At 40.3% G+C, this 22,323-nt stretch overlaps 2 protein-coding genes across 3 annotated transcripts; one reads left to right on the top strand and one right to left on the bottom strand.

Annotated features, from left to right (window-relative positions):
• Positions 1–885: 885 nt before the first annotated feature.
• Positions 886–15,505, bottom strand: LOC114821478 (AUGMIN subunit 7). Of its 2 annotated transcripts, none has more exons than XM_029093717.2 (9): positions 15,217–15,505; positions 15,036–15,121; positions 14,091–14,152; positions 13,490–13,581; positions 13,246–13,371; positions 12,735–12,825; positions 5,011–5,118; positions 4,499–4,597; positions 886–1,356 (listed from the first exon to the last, which is right to left on the bottom strand). In XM_029093717.2, the coding sequence occupies exons 1-9, from the start codon at positions 15,348–15,350 to the stop codon at positions 1,159–1,161; spliced, it is 996 nt and encodes a 331-aa protein (XP_028949550.1). In that variant the 5' UTR covers positions 15,351–15,505; the 3' UTR covers positions 886–1,158. The 2 variants fall into 2 exon arrangements, with proteins under 2 accessions (XP_028949550.1, XP_028949561.1); XM_029093728.2 differs by having other exon boundaries at positions 14,126–14,152; positions 15,217–15,501.
• Positions 15,506–20,174: 4,669 nt separating this feature from the next.
• LOC114821477 (xylulose 5-phosphate/phosphate translocator, chloroplastic-like) lies at positions 20,175–21,913 on the top strand. The gene has a single exon (XM_029093713.2). The coding sequence runs from the start codon at positions 20,448–20,450 to the stop codon at positions 21,792–21,794; it is 1,347 nt and encodes a 448-aa protein (XP_028949546.1). The 5' UTR covers positions 20,175–20,447; the 3' UTR covers positions 21,795–21,913.
• Positions 21,914–22,323: the final 410 nt, after the last annotated feature.

Here is a 22,323-nt window from a genome sequence, read left to right as displayed (position 1 = left end):
GCCCTACGTACACGTGATTATTTGAAAATTTCCATATCAAGAAAAACAAAACTAAACCAAAACAATAATCACTGGAAATTCCATATAAACCACAATTCTACTTTCCCCTCAATGGAAGGTGACCATCTTGTTTAATCTAACATTTATGGTCTGATTATTGTTCAAGTTGGGGCCCATCCCAACCGTTATTTTGGCCATGAAATCAATATAATTGAATACGTTTTCTCATTATTTTTGGATTGAATATACATTGCAAGTGGCTTTTTACCACAATGGTGAAAAAGAGTTAAGCCCTTAAATGATGAAGTGAGTTCGAACCTTGTCAGTAACTAATATAACATCTAATCTAACAAAATATATCGCATAACAGAAAAAACAAAATATGGATTCATTCATTCACTCAATCCATCAAATCTTCCAGTTGGGCCTGATTCATCTCATTCCTTATTCATCATTTTGGCTACTAGGAGGAGGGGTTTGTGTGTGTGTGTGTGTGTGTGAGAGAGAGAGAGAGAGAGAGAGAGAGAGAGCGGAGGACTTAGGGAGGGCTGGTTTGATATTGTTGTGCTTTGAAAAAAAACTGTTTCTGCTGTGCTGTGAGAATAAGCGGCTGTGAAATAAAGTTGTAGAGTGTTTGGTAAACTTTTTTGTAAAAATGCTTTTGAAAAAAAAAAACAATATTATAATGTTTGGTACTTTTATGTAAAACAGATGTGAAAAAAAGCCGGTTTTTCAAAGCTGGGTTTTGCAGCTTCTTGTTTTTGGTTTTTTTTCACCCAAAACTGTGAAAAAAAACTGAAGCTGAATGTTTACCAAACACAAAAAAGCTCCCAGCTTTTTTTCATACTAGCTTTTTTTTTAATCACCTCAATTCCAAACTGCACCGGAATCACCTGTAAATAGAGGTGTCGTTCGCATTGTTATAGGGTTCAATCCTAGGAACTTAAAAGAAACGGTCTAATTACAACGATGACTTTCAAGTAGTCAGACTGCAAACCAAACGAACATGGATAAAGATCCTCCCACAGAACAGTGTGGTTGATATGAATACTTTCATTCGACACGAAGAAGCTACATTTTCCCAACATACATTCGCAGTCCCAAAAGAAGGGGGGAGAGACTGAATTCATGGCCCTCCCCTCAACTACAACAATTTCATCATAAACTCACCTCCTCACCTTGCTCGCGAGCAATGGAAGCCGAGAGAATCCCAAGGTCGCGATTTAGGAATGTCAAAGCAGATTCACACTCTGAGATTATTCTTGTGACTGATGAGGGCTCGCCAGCAACTGAGTCAGATGATCCAACAGCAAGAGCTGCGTATGAGTCTCTAAGATTCCTCAAGTTCCCCAGGAACTGCAATAAATGTAAGAAATATAAGAAGAGGCCTTTTTACAAAATTCATGGTCGTACTAATAATACTTTTTCAAATCTGGCATCGTTCAGTAATGTGATCCACAAAGCTCCATCCATACCCAAGTAATCCCACCTCGCCTATTTCACTCCAGACCGAATTACACCTACAGCAACATGCACACATCCAGACACACACAAAAGGCAATGGGGGAAGCAATACCATGTTGGGAGCAAGAAAGAACGGGAGGAGAGAATCCCAACAGACGATTTGGTTACGGTTCTCTCCTACTGTTCGGTTGAAGAACATGGATTTATTTGTCTAATGAAAAGAGAAGGGAAGCCAAGAAATCCAAAAATGGTTGAACTACAATATTGCCCTTTTTCATAATATACAAAAAAATTTGTACCCAATTTGAATGTTTCATAGATTATAAGGTGAAAATAAATAACCAGACATTCAGTCTCCCCATGTTAAGAGGATAATGCTTTACCGAGCTCGAGAGGAATGCTTTCCCAGCTCAAGGGAAAACTACCTTTCTCACCTTCTCTTCCATTTCCTCCCTTCTACCCCAAAACAAAGAAAAGCAAATTCCCCCTTCCTCTCCCCCACCCCCACTTTTTTCCTTCACTTTTTTCTCCTTTAAGACAAAAGGTAAAAGGTGAACTTGACCGAGTGAGCACTGAGTACGTTCTACAAGCAAACAACTACTTTTGTAATTAGTTTTCCATGCTAACTTAATGGGGCACTATGAATGTTTGAACCAGGGAAAGTCTATGTAAGTGTTTAGGCCCGATTTTACACTATCGGTTCGTATGATCAAAGCCGTTGATGAACATGGCTCTCAACCGTTGGATGACAGTAGAGATTGATGACTTGTGGTGAATTATCTTTTAAGTGGTTTTAATCATGATATTATCTTTTAATGGTGAATTATCTTTTAATTATGCATGCACAACAGTAGAGATTGATGACTTGTGGTGTTGGTGTTGTCAGATTGAGTATAGGATCATAAAAATTGATGATGGAGTTACAGTGTCCATGCTCTGTGAAAGACTACCAACTATATGTGTATATATATATATATAAAGCGGATTGATGAAGGACGTGATGTCTGATGGCCTAGACCACATACATATTATATATATACATACATACATATATATATATATATATATATATATATATATATATATATATAATGGATGGTTGTTTAGATAAATATTATTTGTTCAAAGCCTAGCATGTAGGTTATCTTGGGAATCTTAATGGGATAAAGCATGGCTACGGATAGGTTTTTGATAAAGAGATGAGAAGCCTAGGTGGACTAGAAATGTGATGTGATAAGCCTAGGTGGACTGTTAAGTTTGAAAAGTCTTGGAACAAGTCTCACGGCTCAGTTTGAAGGATAGCCCTGGTTTCTGGGTTCTGATACGGATCAACTTCAGGAATTAGAATTGCAATTAAACTCTGCAACATCATCTGACCGTGCAGAGCAAGTACTTCAGTGCTATAAATACAGATGCAGTGGCAACGAAAGAACCCCCTGCAATTCAACACAAAATTGCCCTGCGCAAGCTCTCTCAACAACTTGAGATTTTTCTTTTCTCTTTTCGCTGACACATCTTCCGTTGGCATCAACAGCACTGTGAAAGCAACCAGTGATATCTTAAGTCGGCATAGATAGCTCTGTCATCGTAGAATCAGCCGGTCTCGCAGTATCTTCTGTTGGCATCAACAGCACTGCGGCGAGGACGGTTGGTTACCTATCCAAGTCTCGGTCGATAAGGATTTCCGGATCCTTATTGATTGAGGTCATCTCATTAGCCTCCTCGGCGAAGTGAGGTGTTACAGTATATCGAGCTCGGCGCATTGCACGCCAAGTTATTTTATGATTGGATACTCCCAAGTGGGATTTAGAGTTCGGCATTCAGACGGCCGAACCACGTTCACCATTAAGACTTATATTCGCTTTGAGTATTTGTGCCCTTACACTTTGGTGTCTATTCGGCGAGAGTTTACTCTGACGAATAACATCACTGTGACCGAATCCGACAACGGCGATTCGTGAACTTCGTAAGAATAGTAACCTTGTCTTCAGGTTCGAGAGCCCAAGAGGCCGAGAAGTGTTCCTTTCTCGGCCGCTGTCGCAAGACGCAGAAGTCAGACGCGCACCCAACGCAACATCAACAAATTTACTCCTTAGCCGAGCTCGGCCGACGAGTTGGCACGCCCCGCATTCACCAAAGGACGTAGTTAGCTTATAGATTACTCGGCTTGTACGCCACGTAGGCTTAGTAGTTTTTAGGGTCAACAGTAAGCAAGGGTGGAATGACCACCACAGCATCTGCATAGGGATAGCAAACACAAGGCACAAATGCAAAGGGAGAGAATAGAAGGGACGGCATAAATTTAAAAGATCAAGGTTGATAAAAAGTCCAATGATAAATGAAATCCCCGTGAAATCTTCATAGCAAAGAAGAAAAATGTGGGATATGCAAAAAAAATGTTTCAATTGTTAACTCCGACTAGGCCCCACCATGCTACCAACATCCCTATGTTTGATACTTCAAAAGAACAACCAAAGATCAAGATTACATGTAAAACCAAATGAACGATGATCAAAAGGCCAAAGATCAAGATCCCTATGTTTGATACTTCAAAAGACAAAATATCTACATGAAACCTCTGTAGAGAACAAAGCCAAATGTAGCATGTACAAGCTACATTCAACAATTCCAATCCAGACCCCTTCCAACTAACACCCCAGATACCAACCCATCATCAGCCCCACCATGAAGCTAAGATGCCTATGTTCATTACCTCAAATCAATGAACACACCTGTCCTTGTGAAATTCATTTGTAGAAGAGATTTAGTTGTATAGATTGAAGTATTGATTAACTACAGAGGTACTTCACCGATGCATATTACATCATTACGTATAACAAGAAAAAGTCATTTTCTAGACAGGTAGAAACACCTATTGGATTAGTGGAAAATGAAGTCCCCATGAGGTCTTAATACTATATAAAACCATCACTTACATTAGTGGTATACAAACCAGCGAATTGCCATTCAGACTATAGTTGATAAACCTTATAATGTGCTAGGAAAAAAATGTATAGATTAGCAAATGAGATACCTTTAAAAGCATCTTGTATGCCTCCAACAATCGATTGGCAGCCGGCCCAAACCCATGGAGCTGGGGTACCTCCATCATGTGTGTCCAGGGACGTATTTCCTACAAAAGGCACGTCATTTCAAGGTTGCAGATAAGCATATATACCTCATATGCGCACACAGAAAAACAAAAAACAAAAGGTATTATGGATTCATGCACATCAAAATAAATGTCAAGCATTCCAACTGGAGTACTGACTAAATAGTGAACTTTTCTATTATCAAGGAGCCGAAACTGAAGCATAAACTTTCTCCTAAGCCAACCAAGCCAGGTATGTGAATATGGAACCCACCAAAAAGCATATGATTCATCATGGTGCACATGTACCACCGGCGCCTCACTTTTTTAGCACATATAGAATTCTCGGTAACATGTCAAAATCTCTAAATTTGGTACAACAGGAAAAGAAAAGAAGAAAAGGGACATCAGATTGTCAAAAGGCAGAGTATATTAAAAGACAGAGAAAGTCCAACCTTAGTGTAGATCGTATTGAATGATTTTGCAGTTTCTAGAAAAGACTCCAAATGTGCACGCAATCTTGATTCCACCTCTGCATAATCCTCATCAGGGTTGTAAGCATGCTACATGCAATAGCAAAGAATCAGAGTGAGAAAAACAAGGAATTAACTGCACAACTAGGACCAGGGGGGAGTTTATAAATAATTAAGATGTACACTGACAACACAAATTTGATGGAGCATTCATTGCCAGAAATATAGAGGACTTATAGGCATTGGGAATGATTAAAAACAGAAGAAACATATAATTCAAAATGCATATGGCAATAAAGGAAAGCTAAGATACCAAACAACAACAACAACAACAAAACCTTTTCCCACTAAGTGGGGTCGGCTATATGAATCCTAGAACGCCATTGCGCTCGGTTTTGTGTCATGTCCTCCGTTAGATCCAAGTACTCTAAGTCTTTTCTTACAGTCTCTTCCAAAGTTTTCCTAGGTCTTCCTCTACCCCTTCGGCCCTGAACCTCTGTCCCGTAGTCACATCTTCGAACCGGAGCGTCAGTCGGCCTTCTTTGCACATGTCCAAATCACCGGAACCGATTTTCTCTCATCTTTCCTTCAATTTCGGCTACTCCTACTTTACCTCGGATATCCTCATTCTCAATCTTATCCTTTCTCGTGTGCCCACACATCCCACGAAGCATCCTCATCTCCGCTACACCCATTTTGTGTACGTGTTGATGTTTCACCGCCCAACATTCTGTGCCATACAACATCGCTGGCCTTATTGCCGTCCTATAAAATTTTCCCTTGAGCTTCAGTGGCCTACGACGGTCACACAACACGCCGGATGCACTCTTACACTTCATCCATCCAGCTCGTATTCTATAGTTGAGATCTCCATCTAATTCTCCGTTCTCTTGCAAGATAGATCCTAGGTAACGAAAACGGTCGCTTTTTGTGATCTTCGCTAGATTGCTCCGGTCATTAGTGTGGATAAGTATATAAATGGATAGAGATAGGAAAGCAAACACAAGATGTACGTGGTTCACCCAGATTGGCTACGTCCACGGAATAGAAGAGTTCTCATTAATTGTGAAGGGTTTACACAAGTACATAGGTTTAAGCTCTCCTTTAGTGAGTACAAGTGAATGATTTAGTACAAATGACATTAGAGTACAAATGACATTAGAGTACAAATGACATTAGGAAATATTGTAGGAGAATGATCTCGTAATCACGAAACTTCTAAGTATCGGAGTGTGGTATCATCTTGACTTGCCTTATCTGTCTCATAGGTAGATGTGGCAGCTTCTCTGGAAGTACTCTTCCTCCATCCAGGGGTGGTATCTTTAATTGGTGGAGATGCACAAGGTAATGTATCAATTTCACTTGAAGCTTACTTGTAGTTTCAGGCTTGGTCAAGCGCGATACAAACCATGTAGTAGGAGTCCCCCAAGTCGCCGAGCTAGGGGATCTGCTGAAAGAGGTGACAGACAAGGTAAGCAATCAGAGCTCCGGCTGATTGTTCACCTTCTCCCCATCTTGCAGCAGCATGAAGGATAAAGAGAAGAAAAATGAGAAGAGATGATATGGGATACTTTTGCTTTTGAAGAAGTAGCTTTCCACAGGCTTATTCTTGAACTGAGCTGGAGGGTTTTCTGGTTTCCTCCAGAGTATAAGGCCGACTGAAGAATTTGAGGGTCAAAACAAGTCCATCAAATCTAGAGTACGTTCGACCCTGCTGATATGGGATACTTTTGCTTTTGACAGAGTAATGGATGTATAGGCACGTGTGCTGTTACGCTTGTCTCCACATGCTTCCTTGTATCCTTCGCACTTGCCCTATCTGTTCCTCAAGCAGATGCGGTATCTTCCCTGGAAACATAAGATGTTGAAGATGAGTACTCGAGAGCAATGCCAGGTAAGTAATCAGGTAAGGGGTTCCAAGCAGTCAGTTCCTGATTGGGAGCTTGATTTCAAGTGCTGACTGATTGCTCTCTTTCTCCTTGTCTTGCAGGTAAAAACAAGGCCAAAGGAAAAGACAGGGAAAAAGCATGATATGGGATACTCTTGCTTTTAACCCTGATGATATGAGATCTTCTTGCTCTAGTATAGCTTGTTTGCAGAGGTATTATCAGGGGGAAAGAAAGCTGAATATTTCGAAAGGCTTCGTTGGGAGTGCCCTCTCAGATATGAGGAAGGGTTAAGCATTTTTGCAGGTCTGCTTGTTCGTTGGGGATGGAGGTCGACATATATAGGAGTCTCCCTAACAACAAGTAGTAATGCTATTCCTTTACCCTGCTTGGTCATAGCACGGTAGTGGGAGCTGCCAGCTTCACATGTTTTAACTCTGTCAGAGCACTTTGAAAAAGTGGCATGTGGTATCTGGCTCTCGAGATTCGGAGAACGATGCTTCTTCGATTTTTGAGAAAGCAATCATGATGGGGGTCTGGCTCTCGAGATTCGGGGAGCAGTGTCTCTTCGATTTTTGAGAAAGTAATCATGTTGGGAGTCTGGCTCTCGAGATTCGGAGGGCGGTGCCTCTTCGATTTTGGAGTAAGCAATCTTGTTGGGAGTGTTTTCTCGGATGTGAGTAAAGGTTCGGCATGTTTGCTAGTCTACCTTGCCACGAAGCACGGAGGTTGACACACAGGGACTTTCCAATTATCCAGCAGTGGTACTGTTCCTTTACCCTTGTGGGTAATAATATGGTAGCTAGACCTTCAAAATTTATGTGTCTAAACTTTGTTAGTGCTGTTTCTTTGCTATTCTTTTACCTTTCTTGGTCAGAGCGATATAGTGGGAGCTGCAAGCTTCACGTGCTCAACTTTGGCAGAGACTTTGGCAAAGTTATTTGTGGTACCTATGAGCTATTGTTGCATGTGGGAAGTGGGTGATTGAACAGTAAGATTCATGTGTTTTCGACTTCACCAGAAGTCTTCGACAGAATGCCCATAATTTCCGCAAAGCTGAGTGTGCGTGTGACAGGTGCTGACAAGGCTAGAAAAGTAGGTGCCTCTTCGATTTCTAAGATCGGCCCTCGTGATCTCTGAGCAGCCCAGCTTTTGAGAAAGCGAACGCCTCTTCGATTGATTCGGAGAACGATGCCTCTTCGATTTTTGAGAAAGCAATCATGCTGGGGGTCTGGCTCTCGAGATTCGGGAAGCAGTGTCTCTTCGATTTTTGAGAAAGTAATCATGTTGGGAGTCTGGCTCTCGAGATTCGGAGGGCGGTGCCTCTTCGATTTTGGAGCAAGCAATCTTGTTGGAAGTGTTTTCTCGAATGTGAGTAAAGGTTGGGCATGTTTGCTAGTCTACCTTGCCACGAAGCACAGAGGTTGACATACAGGGACTTTCCAATTATCCAGCAATGGTACTGTTCATTTACCCTCTCTTCGATTTTTGAGAAAGTAGTCATGTTGGGAGTCTGGCTCTCGAGATTCGGAGGACGGTGCCTCTTCGATTTTGGAGCAAGCAATCTTATTGGGAGTGTTTTCTCGAAAATGTGAGTAAAGGTTGGGCATGTTTGCTAGTCTACCTTGCCACAAGGCACAGAGGTTGACACACAGGGACTTTCCAATTATCCAGCAGTGGTACTGTTCCTTTACCCTTGTGGGTAATAATATGGTAGCTAGACCTTCAAAATTTATAGGTCTAAACTTTGTTAGTGCTGTTTCTTTGCTATTATTTTACCCTTCTTGGTCAGAGCGATGTAGTGGGAGCTGCAAGCTTCACGTGCTCAACTTTGGCAGAGAACTTTGGCAAAGTTATATGTGGTACCCATGAGCTATTGTTGCGTGTGGGAAGTGGGTGATTGGACAGTAAGATTCATGTGTTTTCTACTTCCCCAGAAGTCTTCGACAGAATACCCATAATTTCCGCAAAGCTGAGTGTGCGTGTGACAGGTGCTGACAAGGCTGGAAAAGTAGGTGCCTCTTCGATTTCTGAGATCGGCCCTCGTGATCTCTGAGAAGCCCAGCTTTTGAGAAAGTGAGCGCCTCTTCGATTTCTGAGATCCGCTTTCATGGTCTTTGAGCAGCCCAACTTTTGAGAAAGCAAACACCTCTTCGATTTATGAGATCACCCTCGTGGTCTCTAAGCAGCCCAGCTTTTGAGAAAGCAAACGCCTCTTCGATTTCTGAGCAGGCGCCTCTTCGATGTCTGAAGCTCCGTCGAGTGCAGCTTTTTATAGGGGCTAGCATTAAGTTCCAAAGCACACTTGAATCTCCACCAGTAAAAGCTCCATTCTTGCACTTCTAAGATCTTGATTTGTCCGACTTCTTCTCTCTTCAACACCTTTGAAAATGTCTGGCCCCTCCGACCGTCGTTTTGACTTGAACCTTGTTGAAGAGGCAGCCCCGCCTTCTCCAGACAACATATGGCGCCCATCCTTCGTCTCCCCTACTGGTCCTCTTACCGTTGGGGATTCCGTGATGAAGAATGATATGACCGCTGCGGTGGTGGCCAGGAACCTTCTCACTCCCAAAGATAACAGACTACTTTCCAAACGGTCTGATGAGTTAGCTATTAAGGATTCGCTGGCTCTCAGTGTTCAATGTGCAGGTTCTGTGTCTAATATGGCCCAACGCCTATTTGCTCGAACCCGCCAAGTTGAATCATTGGCGGCCGAAGTGATGAGTCTCAAACAGGAGATTAGAGGGCTCAAGCATGAGAATAAACAGTTGCACCGACTCGCACATGACTATGCTACAAACATGAAGAGGAAGCTTGACCAGATGAAGGAAACTGATGGTCAGGTTTTACTTGATCATCAGAGATTTGTGGGTTTGTTCCAAAGGCATTTATTGCCTTCATCTTCTGGGGCTATACCGCGTAATGAAGCTCCAAATGATCAACCTCTGATGCCTCCTCCTTCTAGGGTTCTGTCCAATATTGAGGCTCCGAATGATCCCCCTTCGATGCTTTCTCTTTCTGGGGCTCTACCGACTGCTGAGACTTCTCCTAAGCAACCTTTGTGAAGGCTCCATCTTGTTTGTTTATTTTGACTCATGTATATGTACATATTTGTAGCTTATCGGGGATATCAATAAATAAGTTTTCCTTCATTTCAACGTATTGTGTTAAATACACCAAAGCCTTCTTCGCTAAGTTCTTTGAATTTTTTTTTTTTTTGTTGAAGCTTGTATGTTGAAGCTTTCTGAGTGGAGCATGTAGGTTGGGGTAGTGTTCCCTTAATTTTCCGAGTGAGGAAAACTTCTCGGTTGGAGACTTGGAAAATCCAAGTCACTGAGTAGGATCGGCTATATGAATCTTAGAACGCCATTGTGCTCGGTCCTGTGTCATGTCTTTCGTTAGATCCAAGTACTCTAAGTCTTTTCTTACAGTCTCTTCCAAAGTTTTCCTAGGTCTTCCTCTACCCCTTCGGCCCTGAACCTCTGTCCCATAGTCGCATCTTCTAATCGAAGCGTCAGTAGGCCTTCTTTGCACATGTCCAAACCACCGTAACCGATTTTCTCTCATCTTTCCTTCAATTTCGGCTACTCCTACTTTACCCCGGATATCCTCATTCCTAATCTTATCCTTTCTCGTGTGCCCACACATCCAACGAAGCATCCTCATCTCCGCTACACCCATTTTGTGTACGTGTTGATGCTTCACCGCCCAACATTCTGTGCCATACAGCATCGCCGGCCTTATTGTCGTCCTATAAAATTTTCCCTTGAGCTTCAGTGGCATATGGCGGTCACACAACACACCAGATGCACTCTTCCACTTCATCCATCCAGCTTGTATTCTATGGTTGAGATCTCCATCTAATTTTCCGTTCTTTTGCAAGATAGATCCTAGGTAACGAAAACGGTCGCTCTTTGGTATTTCTTGATCTCCGATTCTCACCCCTACCTCGTTTTGGCCTCCATTTGCACTGAACTTGCACTCCATATATTCTGTCTTTGATCGGCATAGGCGAAGACCTTTAGATTCCAACACTTCTCTCCAAAGGTTAAGCTTTGCATTTACCCCTTCCTGAGTTTCATCTATCAACACTATATCGTCTGCGAAAAGCATACACCAAGGAATATCATCTTGAATATGTCCTGTTAACTCATCCATTACCAACGCAAAAAGGTAAGGACTTAAGGATGAGCCTTGATGTAATCCTACAGTTATGGGAAAGCTTTCGGTTTGTCCTTCATGAGTTCTTACGGCAGTCTTTGCTCCTTCATACATATCCTTTATAGCTTGGATATATGCTACTCGTACTCTTTTCTTCTCTAAAATCCTCCAAAGAATGTCTCTTGGGACCCTATCATACGCTTTTTCCAAATCTATAAAGACCATGTGTAAATCCTTTTTCCCATCTCTATATCTTTCCATCAATCTTCGTAAGAGATAGATTGCCTCCATGGTTGAGCGCCCTGGCATGAATCCGAATTGGTTGTCCGAAACCCGTGTCTCTTGCCTCAATCTATGCTCAATGACTCTCTCCCAGAGTTTCATTGTATGACTCATTAACTTAATACCCCTATAGTTCATGCAATTTTGTACGTCGCCCTTATTCTTGTAGATAGGCACCAAAGTGCTTGTTCGCCACTCATTTGGCATCTTCTTCGTTTTCAAAATCCTATTGAAAAGGTCAGTGAGCCATGTTATACCTGTCTCTCCCAAAACTTTCCACACTTCGATTGGTATATTGTCTGGGCCTATTGCTTTTCTATGCTTCATTTTCTTCAAAGCTACAACCACTTCTTCCTTCCGGATTCGACGATAAAAAGAGTAGTTTCTACACTCTTCTGAGTTACTCAACTCCCCTAAAGAAGCACTCATTTCAGGTCCTTCATTGAAAAGATTATGAAAATAACCTCTCCATCTGTCTTTAACCGCGTTCTCTGTAGCAAGAACCTTTCCATCCTCATCCTTGATGCACCTCACTTGGTTTAGGTCCCTTGCTCTAGCTAGTTATAGATATCCAACTCTCCTTCTTTGGTATCTAGTCGTTTATACATATCGTCGTAAGCCGCTAACTTAGCTTCTCTGACAGCTTTCTTCGCCTCTTGCTTCGCTTTTCTATACCTTTCACCATTTTCATCGGTCCTCTCCTTGTATAAGGCTTTACAACATTCCTTCTTAGCCTTCACCTTTGTTTGTACCTCCTCATTCCACCACCAAGATTCCTTTTGGTGTGGGGCAAAGCCCTTGGACTCTCCTAATACCTCTTTTGCTACTTTTCGGATACAACTAGCCATGGAATCCCACATTTGGCTAGCTTCCCCCTCTCTATCCCACACACATTGGGTGATTACCTTCTCTTTGAAAATGGCTTGTTTTTCTTCTTTTAGATTCCACCATCTAGTCCTTGGGCACTTCCAAGTCTTGTTCTTTTGTCTCACTCTTTTGATATGTACATCCATCACCAACAAGCGATGTTGATTAGCCACGCTCTCTCCTGGTATAACTTTGCAATCCTTACAAGTTATACGATCCCCTTTCCTCATTAGAAGAAAATTTCGTGAACACAATGACAGAGTACAGTAGAATGGCTGGAAAAGAGCATTAGGATACTGTTTTAAAATGGCAACAAGTTTATTTTCTGGTTTAAGTTGGATGATTTAGCTAAATTACATTGATATATGAACACTTGGCATAATTATATAGCACAAAGAGCACTAGGTGAAGCTGATCAAATAGCTGAATAGCTCCAGGTAAAAAATCACAAGAAAAATAAGCAAGTATTGTTAAAGGCAAGAAGATCTAAGTTACGGAACGGAAACAAACCTTTGAAGCCAAATCGTCAACCTTCTGTTGAAGGCTTAAGAATATCTTTGATTGTTCTGAAAGTTTTTTCTCCAATTCAGAAACATCTGGCCTGCAAATGAATTATGATTAAACAAACAGGATGTTATTGTATCTAATGAAACAAGTCGTTCAACTTAAATGATATAATCATCTCATTTAAAAATTTTATCCTAATTAATTGGGTTGGCTTTTAAAGAGGATTCCTCTTTTACGACAAAAAAAAATCAGTGAAGCGATTATTCTTTTTAATTCAGGGAGTAAACAATAATCAGAAACAGCTTTTCTTACAATGCATCTGCTAGAGTTTTTCTTTTTCTTTCATTGAAGCAATTTCTAACGGAGGACATGACACAAAACCGAGCGCAATGGCGTTCTAGGATTCACATAGCCGACCCCACTTAGTGGGAAAAGGCTTTGTTGTTGTTGTTTCATTGAAGCAATTATCTTTCATTTCGTTACTTAAGGGGAGGAATTGAATAGGTATCCTTACAATGGATATATGGACTGAATCTGAACGTCTGCAGGGAACAATTTGCACTCTTCAGAGAATATTTGAGCTTGTTTTTCAGCTATGGAATCAATTAGTTGTATGTCCTTTGCTACCTGCTCATCGATACTGCAGAAATTACAGGTCATAATCTCAGCCTAAAATGATTTTCAAAATCAGAAAACAAATCACATGTTGTAGAAGATCAAACAGTACTTTTGTAACAATATAACACCTATCATCCCACCTCCATTCTTGATTATCAGCATAAATACTTGCCTCCACAAGATCTACAATTAGATGAAGCATTTCAGTACGATCTTCATAGCTTCCTCGCCCCTGCAACAAAAAGGCTTTGCATTCAATAAAAGTGGAAGAAACTCACACAATAAAAAGTTGCTAGATTTTGTGACAAGTGCAGAATACATGATGCCCCATTAAAACATTTTACCCCTGCATATGTTCAACTTGTCTAGACTGCCAACTACGTGCATGATGTGCATCTTGCAAACAAAACTTCATATCATCTTTATTTATATGATGTGCAGTCTATTCTATCGCATAAAAAGTTCGTTGTGATCTGTCAACATAATTTATTCTCAATAGAAATATGAATAAATTGATTGATAACTAGATCGACTCATGGTACAATTATCATAGAGATTGGTTGCCCGAGAAGAACAAACCAACAAACAATGACTTTCAAACGAGATATGAAATAAAAAGGACAAAACAAGTACAAGTGCACTCAATTTGTAAAGCTTTCTGAAGAGGAAAAAATAAAGAAAAAATAAACACCCATATCAGCCAGAATAAATACTCCTAATCAACACAAATCCACAACTAACTTGGATGGCTTCTGTGTCTATAGTAGTAGTAATACCCAAAAACTTTGCAATCTCTGCCAAATCTGCAAAACACAAGGTCAACATTTATTAGCTAAACAATAAAAGAGAAAATTGTCCCGTCAAATGACTAAAAACAGTGAAAACTAGCAGGTGCAACATATCTAACATCACATACTAAGAAGATTAGAATTTGGGAAGGTAAACAATCAACAGATAGACCAACCAGCTGGCTTTAGAAAAAGGATTAAACCCAAAAGGAAGCAGCAAGAGAAGGATGCTCCACAAAGTTATCTTAAAAAGTCCTAATAAGGCGAGAATTTGGGTGCATAGAGTATCGAGTTTGATAATTTATTAAGTTATCTCAAGCGCAAGCAATATCATACTTGCTTCTTTAAAGTCGCATTGCACTAAGATTGTGCAATAACAACTTTGCTTCTTTAAAATCACATTGCACTAAGATTGTGCAATAACAACTGTAGTATGCATCTACCTTTTATACAATAGAACAGTAATCGTGTTCTTGTCTTTGTCCAGTAAACAGTCTTATTATTGATCTAATTTTTCTTTCAAAGTGTGATTTCCTTCAGCGTAATTTGAGAGATAAGAACTTTCGTCATATCAGTTTGAAGTGGCCATGTAGATCATATATGTAGTGATGATACCAAAAAGTTGTTTTCGGTTTGGCAACTACAGCACAGAAGTTCTTTAAAGCCTTAACACAGTTTGTCACTTAATTATCCATCAGGAAAATTTCAGAAGTTTGCAAGCAAGACTGGTTAAAAAAAATCACGACCACATTTTCATATAAAATTAACATGACAACACATTAGTATAACTTAGATCAACCATTTGATGGAATTCAAAAACCAATATAAAGTACATTTTCATCAAATTCTCAACAAATTTAGCACGACCCAATTCGACATTCTACAAAATAGGGCTTACACTGGATTCGAGCAGTCTCTTCGTCACGATCCATGGCGTCCCCTTGAAGATTTTGTTGAGAAAACGGCGACTTTTCCCCCAGCAATCTGCAATTACACAACACAATCGGCGGCAATCAAACATGCAAGACACAGTGAGAACCACAAAAGGTCAAAGAAGAAGTAAACGGCATGTGGTGTACCGGAAGAAGAGCCACTCGAGAAGGGCGTAGCGTTCCATGCCGGCGAAGAGGAGGGACTGAGCAGCCGCATTGGCCCTGGGATAATTCAGCATCGCCAGCTTCCTCTGTATCTCTTCCATTTGTCTTGCGGCCATTTGCGAACTCCGTACGTACACTTGGACTGAGATCCAAAATCGGCACAAAATGTTTTGGTGAATTTTGGGGTTTTAGTTGGGATGTTTGAATCGATCAACAATTTGAGATTTCCATTTTTGATTTGATAATTTATTTTGAATTGTTTAATTCGCTAATGATGGAGGGACTCTTTTTCTTTTGCCACGGAATTTTCGTTGGGCCAAGATAAAACAAACTGAAACCACTATCATGAGGCCCAAATCCCAATCTACTCCAAATCCACACGGGGAGCGTTTTCTATACACTCAAATATATTCAACACAAATTAAGTGTGCCAAAACTATTCATTTTTATATATACAAAGTGATTTTTAATTTTCATTTTATATAAAGAAACTAAAGTGATTTTCGCACTTCTTTTTTACCCATGCACTCATTTATTTTATTTTTTTAGCTTCTGAATTGAATAAATTAAAAAAAAACTTGGTAGAAAAAAAAAAGAAGAAATGAGTCCTAAAATACAAAATGAAAATCCTTAGTAAATAAATCAGTTCCTTACCAGCCACTTTGGCGTTTCTGACAAAGTTGATGCTGTGAGGGTGCGTTTGGTACGCAGACGGGACGGAACGGGACGGGACGGGACGGAACGGGACGGGACGGGACGGAACGAAGGTGTAATTTTTGAAAAAGACATGGGGTATATTTGTCTTAAAATGGTAAAACATTGTGTTCCACAGACGTGGAACAAACCCGTTCCAGGGGGTGGAGGTGGGACGCAAAAACACCCAAAATCTGTCCCGTGGAACAAACCGTTCCACCCATTTTTGGCGCACCAAACGCGGGACGGAACGCCTCGTCCCGTTCCGTCCCGTCCCGTCCCACGTACCAAACGCACCCTGAAGTAACTAGGACACCGACAGAGTTGAAAGTTAAAGTGATTCATTTTTGCCTTTGAAAATGAACTCCATGAGCTAAAGTTGTTTTGCTTTTGAAAATAAGAAAAACTAATGAAAAGAGCTTAAAAACTTTGAGTTTTAATGATAAGAACAAAATAAAGGGTAAAATGAATAGTACCAGAATTGACTTTTTAGTGTAAAAATATGGTTTTTCGTTAAAGTGAACCGTACCAGGTGCTTTTCGTTAAAGTTCACTTGAAAATATAATACAAATCTCACATTGTTCCCTGAAGTTGAAAGTTTTTTTTTTTTTTTTTTTTTTGTCAAACGATAAATTTTATTAGATTAGATGTTAGATTAGCCACCGACAGAGTTGAAAGTTAAAGTGATCCATTTTTGGCCTCTTAACTGGTGTTTCACGTCCCATTTTACCCTCACTCTTAAGTTCGTTAACTATTCGGCCGAAAGAGTAATGTTAAGGAGACTTTCTCAAAAGTATGACTCTCTATGGACTCTTTACCACATCATGTTTTTGGCATAATATTTTATAATATTGGAACGAAAATTAAGTTAAACTGTGAGGAGACAGAGAGTCTATAGAGAATTTCACTTTGAGAAAATCTCCTTAGCATTTCTCTCAGCTAAAATTCCTAACGTGGCATAAAACGGCCCATTGTTAATAAACGAAATTGCTCTAAAAAAGATAAAAGAATATTCATCTATGTACTAGTTGTAATAAGGGAAGGACCTTTCCCTTTGGGGGTAGGAAAATCACGATCGAGATAGCGGACCCAAAGCTATGAAATTTGAGTGTGGGTCTTTTGTCGAAATGCAAGGCCTTATTTTTTCTTTTTATCTATTTATTGTATGTACTAGTTGTAAGGGAGGATTTTCCCTATAACCAATGCTTTGGTCAACTGCTTCTAAGTAGGGTTGTAAAAAAACCCGAACAAATAGAAATCGAATTGAACCGTACTCAAAATCGCTCTATAAAAATACCGAACTACCAATACCAAATAATTCAGTAACCAATTACCCAAAAAACTCTAATAATTCAATATGGGAATCGGGACATAAGTTCGATAATACCATACGAAACCGAACAAACAATAAATATCTATATATATGTATGTTTTATTAATTATTATTATTATTATTATATATTTGAAGTATTTGTGACTGTTGGATTTGATTGGAATTGAATTTGAATTATTCGTAAAAACTAACTCTACTCACTCGTAAGTCCTTCCCAATTCCGTTTCTCTCTCTTGACTTCAACTCTCCATCTCTGTTTTTTCTCTAGCTACACCACACTACACAGACCTCTAAATTTATCTTCTTTGGCGACTCTGACTCCCTCCCCTTGTTTCTTCTCAACTCCGACTCCCTCTGACATGACTCAATCTAGATATCCATATGGAAATCTAAATCAAGCCGTGTTGGGCAAAGACCATAAAGTGATGCATGCCAAAACATGCATAAAGGATATAAAAATATAAGTTCAAAGTAGGGCCTACAAAAATTTTGGCATAGTTAGCCGTTATAACAATTAGACATCAAATCTAGCACATGAAACTCGACATGTTTCAACATGTAGGATGCTCACAAGGCAGGTATAAAGCTACAAGGGCTGAACTCAGATGTACTCTGGTTACTGTTTAGTTATTTGTATGGCAAACATTCAACTATAACATAGTGCTCAAACATCAGTTTAGCAAAATAATAATATAACTACAATATTATTTCTTTATTTTGGGATGGAAATCTACTTAAAGAAACACACTAAAAGAAGAGAGAGAAAGAGCGCTAACTTAAGCTTGGAGACTTACTTGAATATGCACAGTTGAACTTTTATTGATATACAAGAGTTTGCAAAGGAAGTGTTTACAAGAGAGCAATAAAGATTAATACAAGAGATTAAATGACGTGAAAGATTTTATGTGTGTTTACTACTAAATACGATCCTCTTTTCTACACTTTTGAAGTTGCCTTCAAGAAAAAAATGCTATAGTGAGAGGACATTTGGGGTTATCCACACACGTGTCACTTTTAGTAGCGTAATAATTGTTTTTGCAGAAAGAAACTATTCTTCTGGAATTTTAAAACAATGGGGGCCATAATTTCCCCGAAAAAAAAAAAAAAACTTCATTAGACTATTTCGTTGAGCTCCTAGTAGGTACCTACCGTGTTATAAGAGTTACGAGTCCCATATTGGGTTCGCAAGGCCCAAACCTTGCGCTACATCTTGGCAATGTACAGTCAAAATTGTACTCTCTAAGGAACTGTCGATTGTAAGAGCAATTCCACCCATGTGGACTTTGCGCCAGCACCCAGCGCATTTATCCACTCAAATGAACAGTAATATACTGGAGTGAACAGTAATAGGCCAAGGCATCTCCACCCCTAAAAAAATGCGCTGGCACCCAGCGCATTTATTTGGTGTGTTTTTTTTTTAAGTTTATTTCGGATAAGATTTTTAACCCATTTAAAATAAAGAATAAAAAAATAAAATAGTTTTAATTTCGGATAGGATTTTTAACCAATCTCGTCACGCCACGTGTCATTATCTGAACGTACTATTTTGTGAATAGATTTCCGATATTATTTTCAACCAATCCCGACACGCCACGTGTCACTTCCATGGTACAATAATTTAGCCAAGATTTCGATAAGATTTTCAACCAATCACGTCATGCCACGTGTCATTATCCGAACGTACTATTTTGTGGATAGATTTTCGATAATATTCTCGACCAATCCTGACACGCCACGTGTCACTTCCGGTTTACAATAATTTAGCCAAGATTTCGATAAGATTTTCAACCAATCACGTAGTGCCTTGTCCAGAACCTCATCCTTTCTTTTTTTGTCCATATAAACCCTACATCCCTACATCCATCCTCACACCAAGCTCAATCCTTCTTTTTAGCTCAGAATCCTTGTTCATCATTTTCAAATCTTGAGTTCTTATTACAATGTCTTCTTCAAGAAGGGTGTATAAGCAGTTGCAAGAGCTTGACTAGTTCTGGCGTTTTCTCCATGTACATCACAAAACGTTTTCGTAATTTTACTCCACATCTCTCGCTTATCCATCTCATTACCCGTAATCGGATCATGAGTAGTGTGAACCCAACATTCACACAACGTAACATCTTCAATGAGCTTCCACGAAGACATTTTTTTCTCTTAAAGTGTAGAAAATATTGAAATGTAGATAGTATAGAAAGTGTAGAAAATATTGGAATGTGGTGTAAAGGTAGAAGATGAGGGTTAGGTATTTATAGGAAAAAAAATTAACATTTTTCAAAATTTTCTGTATTTTTTAATAATTTTTAATGAATTTTAATATAGTTAATTAATCTGGACCGTTGGATTTGAAAAATATTCAAATCCAAGAGCTAGGGAGTTGCCACGTGGCCAACGGTCATATTTCTGACCGTTGGGCCCTTTTTTTTTTTTTTTAATTTACTTTTTGTGAAAAAAACGTGGACCGTTGATCTTTGATCCGACGGTCTAGTTTAAAAGTAAAATTTAAAATTTTTTTACCGTTGGAAATCCAACGGTCTAGAAAACTAGCCGTTGGAAATCCAACGGCAGAGAGGTAGCCACGTCGCAACTCGGGGGGGGGGGGACTGACAGCGCCTGCACGTGGGCCCCGGCGTCTGAAAGCTTGTCGGGCACTCGCCAAACGGCTGCGTGAAGTGCACGCGCCAGGCTTCTTCCCCGGCTTCTGTCTCAATCTCTTTTGGGCTGGGCTCTTGCCCAGCTCGGGCTGGGTACCAGTCAGTTTGTTGGGGTGGACTTGATTGACAGAGGCCTGGCTTGGTTTTTGGACTGGAGGCTGGGACATTTGGTCCCCGGTGGAATTGCTCTAAAAATGCAGAATTCGCTTGAGTTATAATTACTTGACATTTTCATTCAATAAAGTCGGTCAAGAGCCAAACTCGGCGGCCTACGGAAGAGCCTGATTTCTAGGCTCGGGCCTATTCTCGCAAAAGTGCCTTCTGTCCCAACAAAATATCTTACGCAGCATATGCCAAACTGAAAAGGAATTTATAAAATCAAAACCAGAGGATTAGGAAGCACTCGGGTCCTCCTCAAATCTCCAAACCCTGCGCATTTATATTGTACTTGCAGAATCTCTGCCCCTCTCTCTCTCTCTCCTCTCTCCTCTCTCCTCTCTCTCCACAACCACAGCCACAGCCAATTGCCACAACACCAAATGCTTACCTTGAATATCAGTTGTCCTTCTTCCCCTGTCACTTTCTCCAAATCCCGCCGTCAAGTCCCCTCTATTAATGCCCCCTCCTCCCCCTCCCCCTCCTCCTCTTCACTTCTCACTCGAATCCAAACGCACTCATATCCTCTGCACCAAAAACTCACCTCTCTTAGACCCCAAACATCCCCCAAATTCTCCAAATTCTCAAGCTTTACCAGAATCTATGGCTACCCATTTGGAATTTCTTCAAAAGAAACAAAACCCATGGGCCAGATTCGAGATTCGAGCTCAAAGATCAGCCATTTGAGCGAAGCCTTTGAATTCCCATCTGGGTTTGGGAGAAAACCCAGGTCCCAAATCCCAAAAGCTGCTTCTGAATCCAATACAGGAAGAGAAACTGAAGCTACAGTCTCAAAGCCCAAGGCCACCACCGCCCAGCTCGCGCTTATTTTTGGGCTATGGTACTTCCAGAACATTGTCTTCAACGTCTACAACAAGAAGGTACTGAATGTCTTTCCATATCCATGGCTTCTCGGATCTTTTCAGCTCTTTGCTGGGTCTGTTTGGATGTTCATTCTTTGGTCTTTGAAGCTCCAACCCCGCCCGAAAATTTCTAAACCCTTCTTTGTTGCACTCCTTGGACCTGCATTGTTCCACACTATAGGCCACATTTCAGCATGTGTCTCGTTCTCTAAGGTGGCGGTTTCTTTCACCCACGTAATCAAATCGTCGGAGCCTGTTTTTTCAGTAATGTTTTCGTCGTTCCTAGGCGATTCGTACCCTTTACAGGTCTGGCTTTCAATCCTCCCTATTGTTATGGGTTGTGCTCTTGCTGCTATTACTGAGGTGTCATTCAATGTGCAAGGCCTTTGGGGTGCTTTGATTAGCAATGTCGGGTTCGTGTTGAGGAACATTTACTCGAAACGTAGTTTACAGAACTTCAAGGAAGTAGATGGGTTGAACTTGTATGGTTGGATCAGTATAATTTCGTTCTTCTATCTGTTTCCCGCCGCTATTTTCCTTGAAGGGTCTCAATGGGTTCAAGGATATCACAAAGCTCTTGCAGCTGTAGGAAAACCATCCACATTGTACCTATGGGTGTTGCTATCTGGAGTGTTTTACCATCTCTATAACCAATCATCGTATCAAGCTCTTGATGAAATTAGCCCCTTGACCTTTTCAGTAGGAAACACAATGAAGAGAGTGGTGGTAATTATATCGACTGTGTTGGTGTTCAGAAATCCAGTTAGACCTCTTAATGCACTTGGATCCGCCGTTGCAATATTTGGGACTTTCTTGTATTCGCAGGCTACAGCTAAAAAGAAAAAGGGAGGTGAAAGGAAGGATTGAATATAATTTTTACTTGGTCTGCTTTAGGTGTCTTATTTTTTGGCCTGGTAAAATTTGTGATTTTGCTTTGGTTTGTTCTACAGCTATCAAGTTTTAATAATGGCTCAGGTTTCATATCATCGTTTCTTCCCCCTTGAATTTAAGCTTGCGTCCGTGTGTGTTACCGATGAATGTATGCTAGGATTGATGAGGCCTTTATTCTACCTGTTCACTTGTTACCTGATTCGAATGATTTAGTTTTGATGTTTATTTGAGCCTAGAGACCTAGGAAGTTGAGTGCAGGATAGTTGTGCAGCACCTGAGACTATGAAGGTTGGGAACGCAGATTACTTGTAAGGTGGTAGTTTAGCGTTCCTATATTTCTTGAGCTTCCTTACCTTGTAAGAACAAGCTACAACATGTAGGATATTGGCAACTGAGGAGTTTTCTGTACACCGAGTCGTCTAAATAGAGCTAGTATTTTATTTTAAAATAACACGATGAAAACTTGCACTTTAGTGATATTTTAAGTAAAGCAAAGCAACAAGGT

This window comes from Malus domestica, chromosome 02 (assembly GCF_042453785.1).
Source record: "Malus domestica chromosome 02, GDT2T_hap1".
NCBI classification, from domain to species: Eukaryota; Viridiplantae; Streptophyta; class Magnoliopsida; order Rosales; family Rosaceae; genus Malus; species Malus domestica.
This window is presented reverse-complemented; position numbering and strand designations above follow the sequence as displayed.